The sequence below is a fragment of the Pygoscelis adeliae genome, unplaced genomic scaffold, assembly GCF_000699105.1.
Source record: "Pygoscelis adeliae isolate BGI_AS28 unplaced genomic scaffold, ASM69910v1 Scaffold171, whole genome shotgun sequence".
Taxonomy (NCBI): domain Eukaryota; kingdom Metazoa; phylum Chordata; class Aves; order Sphenisciformes; family Spheniscidae; genus Pygoscelis; species Pygoscelis adeliae.
Window position 1 is genome coordinate 8,840,473 of NW_008824186.1, and position 11,823 is coordinate 8,852,295.

General features: G+C 41.9%; 1 protein-coding gene across 1 annotated transcript in view; it reads right to left on the reverse strand.

Moving 5' to 3' along the window:
- The window catches only part of FBXO3 (F-box protein 3), a 24,715-nt gene extending 22,657 nt beyond the window's left edge, over positions 1 to 2,058 (reverse strand). The window contains exon 1 of the mRNA XM_009334595.1: positions 1,976 to 2,058. Coding sequence (XP_009332870.1) covers positions 1,976 to 2,058 — 83 coding nt within the window. The remainder of the gene's footprint in view (positions 1 to 1,975) is intronic.
- Positions 2,059 to 11,823: the final 9,765 nt, after the last annotated feature.

Genomic DNA, 11,823 nt, shown 5'->3' on the forward strand with positions numbered 1-11,823 from the left:
TCTGCTCCGGTACAGCACAGGCGTCACCGGCGCGGGGCCATCTGCGAGCCCTGGGCAGGTGTCCCCGTTACCCTAAAGTGTCCCAGATGGCGTCTCGCTCCTGTGGTTAGGCAACTGGCCGGAGCCCATCTTGTCAACATTTCAGGCAGTCTGGGACTTAACCGTGCACGCCAAGCTATGCTTTGCTTTTAGAGAATATTAGGAGATCAAGCTTCTCAATTTGCTTTCCTGAAACAGAAAAAGAACTCGTGTTCAGCCTCTTGGACCACCGACTCTTCCTGTGGGTACATGCTGGTAGGATCAGACCATGGACTTGACCAGCACCCTGATCTAGTTGAAGATGTCCCAGCCCACGGCAGGGGGGTTGGACTAGATGACCTTTAGACGTCCCTTCCAACCCAAACTATTCTATGAGTCTATGGCTTCCCTGGAAGATGAGGGTACCGACTGCTTCCAACATCAGATTGCTTGCAATAGCTTTGTAGTTTTCTGTTTATCAAAGGAACAAGAAGTAATGTTAGAATAGCGCTGACGAGACAAATACAAACCTGCTTATATAATCGGCCTGTATAGGCTGATTCTAATGGATGATTGGAATCCACTAGGACTGAAATTAAAAACATAATGGTGCATATAGATGGGAAAATAAACTTACTGAGGTAAATATTATTAAAAAATGTGTTGCATCTTAAGAGTATATGCAAATACCAGATTTTTTTAAACTTTCTTCCACATTTTATTGAAAAGAAGTATGTTTTCAGAGAAAGCCTATTTTCATTTTGTTTTAATTAATTTCAGAAAAACATCTTTTCCAGAACACTGTCCCTAGAACTGATTTCCTCTAAGACCTTCAAGGAGGATTCTGAGTCCTGGCTTTGCAATAGGAATGTGGAAATTCTTGCAAACCTGAGGTGTTGTGCTGCCAAGCTCCCAGGTCTGTGTGGAGAAGCCCAGTGTCTCAGACATGGCTGCGTCACCACGCGTTGTCGCTGCTGGGACCTCTGGAACCCAAACCCCTGGCCACATCCTCTCCCGAGCCGCAGACCACAGACCCACCAGCTTCCAGCCATCAGCTAGCCCGCAGAAATCTCAAGTTGAGTCACAGTGTGTCAAATCCAAGACGTTGCAGGTGAAACATTTCAAGCTCAACAAGCAAAATCTGTTTGCTCAGCAAAAGTAACTAGTAGATAATATAGACACAAAAAAGATTAATTTATAATGTAAAACTGAGAATCCCAAAGCGTTTCACAAAAGGTGAATTAAGCTTCACAAGCATCCTCTGAGGTAGATAAATAGATCACATTTTATATGGAAAAAATTGGACAATATGTGACAGCTGCAGAAAAAAATAGAAACTATTCTTTTTGTGTCCCTCACTTTTAGTGAGTTAAATATTCTTATTTGAAAGAAGGAATTGTTTCTACTGCATGATTTTACACTAGTAATCCTTTTTTCTCTCGTTTTTCAGATACTAGTAGTATGTTATTGAAACAGTTGATTGTCCTAGCAACATCACTCAAATAAGAACTGAAAAGGAACAAGCTAGTAGTTACATGACTGCATTTGTGCTAGCTGTTGGGGAGATTTTTGTCCTTTATAATTTGTATAATTGTAAAGTTCCCTGTAGAGAAGAAAAATACAATAGTAAAAGTATATTTAAAATGTGACTAAAATGCTATTACTTCTATTTGTCTTTGTTCTTGGTTTTGTGGTCCATGAAAATCTAACAATGCAGAGCTAAAAGAAGCTACACAATTCTTTATTTCTGTCAGGTTTTGCCAAAAGAGAGATCCAAAGCCTGGACGGTATTGCTTCTAGCACTTGCGTAGTTCTGAGGCTTGCATTGGTTGTCTGTTGTCAATTGTTACCTTTTTTTTTTGCAAATAATGAAAATCTACTGTTTAATTTTCTATTATTGTCTTGAGGGGACTTCTTTTCCTTTGTGACACTCCCAATTTTCATTCTGAAAACCTACTTGAACTCTTTCATGTTGTTGCAACGGCTGAATCCATCTTCCTCTGCTCCTGTTGTGCTCCATTTGGTTTGACGTAATTCCATGTAAATTGACATGAGATGACTTCCACATAATGCGTGTGTATTTTGGGGAGGATTTCGTCCCTCAAACAGCCGAGTCAGACATTTCATAAAATTGTACAAACTACACTCTGTATTTCTTGCTTTCTCAAATTCCTTCTTTACCTTTCTTTCTCATTTGCTGTTTGCTCCTATTTTAGTGTTTAAATCCCTCTATTATTGGTATACTGCCATGTCATGGTCTGAATTTTCCTTTGCATTCTGAATGACAGCCCTCAGCATTAAATAACATTTGCCTGTCAGAGCAGTATGAAACATCATACAGACTGAAAAAAAAATAGAAGACCAAGAGCAGACAGGCTAAAAAGTATTAATATGCCATACGCTTCCTGTATATGTTATCCTTTATGCATAACATAAAGCATGTATTACCTTGAACAATTAAAACACTTCTTGAATCTTTGAAATAAAATAACAGTGGGTGAAAAGGAAGCCAAGTAATCAAGATTTGCTAGCAAAGTAGAAACTGTAACAAAAGGAAATACAAAAAGAATTAGAAAGGTGTCTTCATGACTTTGCTAAGGAAGCAGGAAATGCATAACAACTTACAAAATTATCAAGTTTGAGAATCACATATTTCAGTGATCATCTTCCATTCCAAAAAGGGGCAATTCGTAACATCGCCTTTCGAAAGTTCTTAATTGCTCTTAAATTTTTAACTATACCTGCACAAAATGGCCAATGAGCGTCAATGCCCCCCAATCTTCGCAACGCCAAGGAACTTTGGGGATTAAAGAATGGGGAATCATCACGGAAATTACGTGCCAAGCTACAGAAAAACAGCTGAATGATTTCTCAAGACCTGCAACAGTGCATGGAAAGATGAGAAATTAGGAAAAGGACTTTGCCATGAGACCGCGGGTTTGACAGGCGGTATCGGTGACAGTAGCTGGTGTGTGCGTATGTTCGAGGGGGGCACGTATTTGCAAGGAATGAAGTTACTACAGTTCTGCAAAGTACTGCTGGTCAACTGAACTGCGGCAATCACATACTCGTTCTTACCTACTGCCCTTCCAAAATAAGTGTATTAGCTTAAACTGTTTGGAAAGGGGGTTCGCATTTAAATTTCCACCATCGCTAACACCGCAGTGAGTGGATGAGGATAGCTCCACATCCACAGCTCTCAAGGTTTCTAGACCTTTGTTTCTTTTCTGAGATGGGCTGCCAGTTAATGGGCAGTCTTTCCAGCGGTCGGAGGTGTGATTGCAGCATGGGGCAATGTATCCAGGACCGATGTTACTCGGGGGCTTAGGCCACGGTGAAGATGGAGATGGAGTGGCCTACAGCTCTGCAGGAATTAGTCGTAAAAATTAATTAGCCACACTGGTTAGGCTAGGGGCTCCTCAAGTGTGCATCGAAGAGCTGTCATTTTACTTTCCTAATGGATATCCTAACAATTGCAAAGAATGCATAATAAAAGAGAAATAGCTGTTCCTGGAGTGGGACAAAAAATTTGCAAAAAAACAATCAACCAACCAACCAAAACCCCCCAAACCAAAAGCAAACATAAAACCACTTAAAATTGTAGCATTTAAATGTTTTACCCACAGCAGGCTTTGCATTGTCCAGCAAATAACTGACAGCTGCACAAACTGTGGACACAGGTAAGTTATCAAGGCATTTCTCCAGCTCAGTCTAGACATAAAGGTTCTTTTCCATTTTAATAACAGAGCCTAGTTTTTCTTCCATTATCACCAGTCTTAGAGCCCAAATGGCTAAATATATCAGAGGTATTTCCCAGGCTGAAAATTTCTCAGATTGCTTCGCGCATCCTATGTTTAATCTTTGAAAGATGATGAGGCTTTTAGCATCCTTCATTTATTTTTACTTATTGAAAATCTAATGAAATGACACACTAGGGATCTTTACCACCGGGCGCTGAGCGTCTCTTGAAATTTACCTAACGCGTGAAGATTTTTGGTCAGGGGATGGTCTGCATTTCACAAGATCAGCTTCTTAGTGCTCTAAATGGACAATAATAAATGGGCAAAACTGAGACTTTGAGGGGAGTAGACAGCTTGGGGAACTGGTAGTAAGAAAGGAGTTGAGGTCCAGAAAATTTGTATTATTATACTATTATTATTGGGTTTGTTCTTTACTGTAGCAAAGATGCAATAAGGTCAGGGCTTCGTAGGAACAACTAGGCAATGACCTTTGCTTGGAATTCTGATCATCTAATATTAACCAGGACACAATGAGTGGCTGTAATAAAGAGCACGGAAGGAGTAAGGTAAGAAAATTAAAAATGGGAGCTGTGTGATCGTGCAGTGACTCCAGTGAAATCACATAAACATGAAGATAGTCAGCAGTCCTTCGAAAGGTGGGGGATTTCCATATGAACTGAAAACCAAATCATTTTTTCAGGCTTCGCGGGAGTGAATCTCGGATGAGATTTGAAAGATGACAGGGAGGGGATAAAGGGATCAGAGCCCTTTAGTGAAATGCGTACGTGAATAAACTAAATATTACATATGAGCTTGTCGGACATTTTAGTAACAAATGGGATGTCTGTCAGAGTACAGCTTCAGGCTGCCTTCTGACGGAATGAAACAACGGTTTAAAAAAAAATCCCTTCCTCATTACTGCCACGTAGGCACAGCCGAGAATGACACCCCTCTTGAATCTCTCTCGCACCATAGTAAATTAGCTTTGACAGCTCCAAGGTCAAATGAAGTCAAAGGAATCACCTAGAATTCAACCAATGGACTTTATCTAGTGGTTACAGTGAAAGACTCGAAGCAACCGTAGCTGGAGTCTACTCCCAGCTTTCATCCTTCTGGACCCTACAAGGTACGCCCTGTGCAGTAATCCAGGCAGGTCGCTTAGTGCAGAAGGTTGCAAGCTGAATTCGAGCCTCATGTCCTCGTGCCTCTGGCGCCTGCGGGTCCTGATGTGGGGATGAGCTAGGGAAGGAGCACCGTGGCAATATAACTGTGGCCGGTCTATCTGGAATTGTCAGACGGCCCTACATGGATGCTCTTGTCTGCATCGGTTGCCTAAGGTTGTCAAAAAGCCACCTCTGGTCCTCCCCTATCTTGCACAGCACAGCTCTGAGTCAAGGTGCTCTGCGACTTCAGGCTTGTCTCTTTTTATTAGCAAATCTTTTTTGTCTCAGTTTCGTAGCTCCGAAATGGGTCTAAAATATTTATGTACGTTTGCGGAGTTTGGAATCCTACTTAGAGAGTAATTTTAATAGACTGGGCTTTTTTCTTCAGATGAAAGATTCCGTGTTGGCACAAACCGGCATGCCCAAGTTTCAATCTTTCCCAGGGTTGCTTAGCTCAGAGTTGGTGTTCTTTTCATAACATCCTCTTTCACATAAATCGAATATAAGATACTGCTACAAATGTAAACATTAACCTGTGAAAGTATCAAAAATAAAGTTTACATACATTACAGAGCGTGAATAGCACAGAAGGGCGTGATTCTTGCCTTCAAGAGCTAATGCATTAAATTAAGCAGATGATAGTGTAGAAGAGAAACCCAGTGCAGTGGATAACCAGTAGGTGCCTTCATCACAGGCCAGCAACGCTAATACCTGCTTTCAGGTTTTGTACATGTACGGTTGTGCGTGCTGGATTAATACTGACAAGAGAATAGCACTGACAAAGTTCACAGGAGACCAAGGTTGCTTATTTCAAACTTAACTTGGTCAAAAAGGCAGTAATAAGGCCTCAGGAATATTTATGATTTCATGTGCTTACAGCATTTTCACTGTGTGTGATTCCTGATGCAATGGCATGATTTACAGCCTAAGGGATGTGTGAAAGACCCTGCTGAAAGCAAGGATTGGAGGAATATTTCATGTTCTTGTGGGAAGTGCTGGGACCCTGGTTGTTTTGTGTGGGAGCTCAGAAGGTCTTTCTTTACTTGAGGAACACGGAGAATAACGGGGCACCCCTAGAGAAAATTCTGCTGCTATTGAGTCTTCCCTGACTGAAAAAAAACCATCTGTACAAACTAGATAGCAGCTCACTTTTCAGCTCCACACACTGTTTCGTTAGGTTGTTAGCCGAGATTGTTAACCGGTTACCCGCGGCCGCAGCGGTGGGGTTTTTTGGCTACAAACACGTGTGCAGTAGGAACAAGGCTGAGCCCAGCATACATTCATCAGAAGACGGCAACAATAAATGACTGAAGTGTTGAGCTGGATTTGAAGAGGTAGCACAAAGATAAAAGACTCCAGAAGCCCTTTGCGATTCCCTTAGTCATCCATTCCCACCGAGGCTTCTCTTTTGAAGTTTCCAGGAGGCCTGGTGCGACCTTTGAACGTCCTTTTGGTCAGAGCTCTTATCTGTCTGGTGCAGACCTGGCCTCTTTTTGCTTGTACTACTCAAAAACAGTTATTATGGGATAAACAAACTGTATTTGCTGATGCACGTTCTCAGTTTCCTTATCAGCTGAACAACATGCTTCTCGTGCATGTTGGGTCAAACTCGCTGCTGGTCCAGCTCCAAGAATTCCAGGGTGACTGCACCACAGCTTGTTCGGTGCTCGCCCACACCTACCGACTGCAAAAAAAACCCATAACCACGTTATGATGGAGTGTTGTCTTATGAGCCGATCGAGAATTTCCCAGTGTTGCAAAGCATCCTTAGGTTGATGATTGCAGGTCTTAGATCTTTTTAATGAGATAGCAACATGATATCTAAGCACTGTTTTGGGTAGCTGTCAAGATGCTTTGGGATATTGTCAGACTGAAGACTATGTGTCTTATTGTAGAAGAATTTCAGTTTTATTGTGATTGTCTCTTTAAAATAAATGTAAATTAGTAAATAGTCTGTATCTCAAAACCAGTTTGCAGGTGTTGTGAAATACATTGATAAAGTTATCTGATATGAGATGCGAGACACATATCTGAGGAGAGGCGAAAACCAAACCCCTAATCCCAGCCCAGAATCAGGGGTCTAAAAAAGTCAGAAGGCTGGAGACTGAAGTCAAGGGCTCAGCTGTCACGGTTGAAAAGCTACTCCTTGTACTAACAAGCATCCAAATCTACTGCCATAGAAAGGGAAAATACCTCTTGTCGCTGACATCTTATGTCACGGAAGCTACACACAGAGAGCAGGAGTCATTAGACAGTATTTCACTGATATGAGGACCATCAGTCAGTTACAAATAAACTCTTCTAAACTCTCAGCTGTTATATCCAGGGGTTTTTGCCTCATTGCTTGCATCTCAGATGCTGGTTTGCTGGTCTGCTGCACCACTGCTTGCAGATCTTTTTTTGCCACGAGTAGCCTTGCAAACGTTTGTGGTAGCTTTCACGCAAGAGAAATGCTTTTACTTTTTTGTCTTCTAGACAGAGGGCTGCAATGATTAACCGAAACAAGAAAACAGAAGCCTGCCTCGCTTTTCAGGCTTCTTTCATAGCCGCCTTAGTGCAAGCTTTTACCAACCAACCCAAGAAGACACAGCCCTGAAGAGGAAACGTCTCAGCAATCGTGTGAAAGGTAGCTGGCACAGAGCTACTGGACTACAAAAGGAGTTAGTTCTCTTGGGTCGTGGCTTTAAAAGGTTATTCCCCTCTCAACGCTGCAGAGCAATGGCTACTTTTCACTACCCCAGTCACTACTGTCACAGCATCCCTCCTTCCTCCCCCATTCCAGCACCTCTACAGAAATCAGTTTTCTTGCAGCTGGTTACAGGCTTCGCTGCATTATGCCGATGTATAAATATAACCAGAATATGCCAGAGAGAGAGCAGAGGTGATCAGGAAGCATTCAGCAAAAAGTGTATTCAACCTTTCCATTAAAAAAAGAAAATGTCTTCCCTGAAAACCTTAAATGGGTTTTTCATGCATGATCTGTTTTTCACCCCCAAAAAACTAGATATTTGAAAACTAAATTTTTAATAGAGAAACAGTTTAACAGGAGCTTTTTGATCATCCCTTTGCTGTTGGTGAAGAACACAGATAAGGAGGCTTAAGGGTGCTCCAAGCATTGCTTGAGTAGTGCTACAGAGAGTGAAATGGTGGCTCACTCTCTGTATTTGAAGAATAAGCCGTAGATGTCATCAAATGCATTTATTTTAGCCAAAGTTCATGGGTTTTTACCACCCATGCCCAAATGTCCCCATAGGCTGTTAACTCCTGATTCCGCAAACACGGCTGAGCTTTACATACCGGCTTCTCTGTCATGCAGGGAGGGATGTATAGCTTTACATACCGGCTTCTCTGTCATGCAGGGAGGGATGTATATCACTGTCAGGCATAATTCATAGAAAGTATCCATATAAAATGCTATTTGAGACTGCTCTCCGACGTTCAGAGTGTATTTGAGATCCCCGCTGTCGGACAGGTCAGCCCATGAGGTGCCCATACCTGCTTCATCAGCGGTTGCCGAATGATCCGCGATTGAATGGTCACACTCAAGCCAAGAGATCTAACTTCTGCTCTCGTAGAAGTTTGGCTGAGTTACCGTGTGATTTTTTAAGCAGGTCATGTTCACTTTGTGCCTCAGTTTCCCCACCTGTGGAGCGGGGCTTGTAGCTTCAAAAAGGAAAGAGTAATGCATTAATGCATTAATGCTTGCAAGGCACTTGAAAAGCATTAAACGGCACATGGTATACTCCTGCAAAATATGTTTATTAATTAGCCGTCAGAGATCTGCTGGTTTATTAAGAACCTTTCAGAGATGTGCCTTCTCATTAGCCTGGTACAAAACAACCCACAGCAGGAGGGAACAAGTTGCTTCAAACAAGGTTCAACTTTCTGCCAGTTTAATCTTCATCTCATTGATAGACTTCTGAATCTTAATTTAATTACAGTTCCTTAAATGTTTTCTGATATCATATCTCAATCTCTCTGTTCTATGTCTTTTTATGGTTTCTTTTTTGTCGTGGGACAGAGGAATAGATCATTTTTTCCAGTGTCCATTAAAATTCCCTTTGCCTGCAGTGCAGTATGCTCTATAAGAGAGACGAACCTGCTGCAAGTGAAATAAGCTGATGCTGCACTGTCTTTTTAGAGCAACAACAATCTTTATAGATTATTTTTCCAAGTGTCATGAATCTCCTTCAAAGTCACAAGTGACTGTTATCAATTAATATACTTAATAGTCTCATTTTCAATTCACATTCAGGCCATACGGAGTCTATGCTCGTCCTGGCAGATGCTTGAAAGCTTTGCCTTTTGGAGATAAAATGTTACCTTGTATGTGATGGGGGTGGTAAGGGGGGGTGATTCAGGAGCAAAAAGACATGTTAAAGTGCAGCACCTGAGGCCTTCTTGTTTTCTGAATTTACAGTCTCAGGCTGGCAGTCGTATAAATGAGTGATGCTCTCTGATGTTCTCTTCCAAGCAGGCAACGAAATTGGCAGGGAGTCTTCGGTTTTGTGCTGATGTGTCCAGAATTCAAATAATTTGATTCTTGGGTATAATGACAATTGGAGGCACAGTATTACCTTGAGAAAAAGAGATGGGAGAGACAGCTTCTGTATCCTGTATTGAATTAAGAACCGATTCCCATTTACTCTCTCCGCTGAAAACTCTATTATGCGCAGTTCTTATTGCCCTTATTCAAGGGCATGGAATTAAAAAAGTGATATCGATGGTAATGCTCTCATCTTCCTACCATGACATTGAATAATGGGGACGAAGAAGGGAAATCTTGAAGGATGATATGCCTTTTAAAATACTGCTGATATTGAAAACATATAAAGGACAATGCATTTGAATATCAGCTGATGAAGTCATATTTAGATTATTGTGCTTTTTGCCTATGCCTTTGAATCATCTTTGCTTTTATTTTTGCCGTTGTTTTTGGAACATTTTATTTTCTTGTGATTTCAGGAGAGAGTCCTTACATACTTGAGATGAGGACGGAGGTGAAGTGTTGGTTACACTAATTCCAAGAGAAATCTGTTCTCTCTCCTCCTGGATCTGGAGAGCAAGAGTTAGGAATCTGGCGGGGAAAAGTCCACCAACAGACTGGTAGAGGTAGAGTCCACCAACAGACAGTATACAGGTAGAGTAATACTACTGCTCAAGTGCAGGCTCTTCTTCTGGCACAAGCTGTCATTTTCCAGTTCAGCTTAAGCCCCTTCTGAAGTTACATAGAGTAGATAAAACTGGTGGTCTTGTAACAAAAGAATATCCACCGTGGAGCCTGCAGCATCCTTCCTTTACAAATAAATATATTCATTTAGGTTTTAAAGTGTGTCTTCCTGTGGAAATGATACATTACACAAAATAATGAGTGTATTTCCATTAGGAAGTTTTAAATGATATTTTACAGAATAAGTGATAATATCTCCATTTTACAGGCGGGCAACTGAGAAGCAGAATATTTAACTACCTTGCCAAAAGTCACACAGGAAGTACTTTCTGAGGTGGGAACAAAACATGGATCTTGCTCTCATTAGTGCAAAACCACAAAGCCTCCCTGAACTATTGACACTCTTACCTAATCTCAACCCACATGTTAACAAGTCCCCTTACACCAAATTTTCAGCCAAACCTCTCTGTGAGGTGGAATTGTGGAAATTGGCTCTGCAGCATGCCTGAGTAAGGGTAAAAATTACACTGGAAAGGGTTTAGGGCACAAGTGTCAAAACTCTTACTTGTAATGATACCCATCGATTCTCACCACATCGACGCTATCATTATGCTGGTGTAACTCTGTGATTGCAGTTATTTTAGAGTCAGTTACACCATCATGTGTGTATGGTCAGGCTGCGGCTCAAAACCTCTTCATAGCAATTCTGAAAAGTGAAAATCATGGTTTACTTTGTCAAAGGGAAGCTCATTTTATCTCCCACTGCCCCTTGCGCAGTCAGGGCTATCAGCAGATGGCTTCCTGTGATCTGAAACACGTGGTCTTCGTTCAGAGACCCTTCAGCTGGCAGCACCGTGGGATGGAGTGGAGTCCCAGTCTCCCCAGCGTACGACACTCCCTTTGATACCTGTTCGTCTCCATCATTAGCGTGTGACTACAGAAAAATCATCTTTATAGCTGATTGTCATCATCTGCAAAATTTTCTTGCCATGAACTAGTCGATGTTCATGAAGCCGTAAGCACTCCTCTGCCCTGGTCGTACAATAGTGCTATTGAGGTATATTTTTTCAGGGAAAGGAGAGGGGGCAAAAGAAGAGGGGCTCTGAGAGGGTCATTGCAATGACAGGGCAGGGCATGATGACCTGGAAAGCTTTAAAGGCATCTGCCACGAAGCTGTTGGTACTACCTTGTCTGGTGATGTGCAGCTCACTGTGCTCCCACGCACCGACACAAAGAACGATTGTGCACCTCCACCCTGCATTAGCATCCTGGTGACATCCACCAAGCTGTGTAAACTAACAGGGATATTGAGACTTCATCTCTAGCTGGACAGAATATTTGCAAGGAGCCACTGACGGTGAAGAGAGATGATAGCTGTAGTTTCCTCAGGTACATAGTTTTCTTGCCTGTGCTGGCAGGGATATATTTTAGGCTAAGAATGAAAATTATACCAGCTGCCTATGGCCTCCAGAGGTCAGCATATCACTTGAGAAGAGCTAAATCACAGAGCCCTCAAACTATACTTTTCAAGCATGATCTCATTGTGTCCTCTGTATAGTTTCCAACTTCACTGGTAATAAGATTGATTTAACGTTTTGTCCCCAACGCTAGTTGTGACAACAAAAGCAGGAAAAGAAAAAATGGGTCTCAGAATATCCATTGCAAAATGCAAAATGTTGTCATTGATCAGCACGGCCACTTGGATGAGAGATCCCTTAGGTGACAAGTTTAT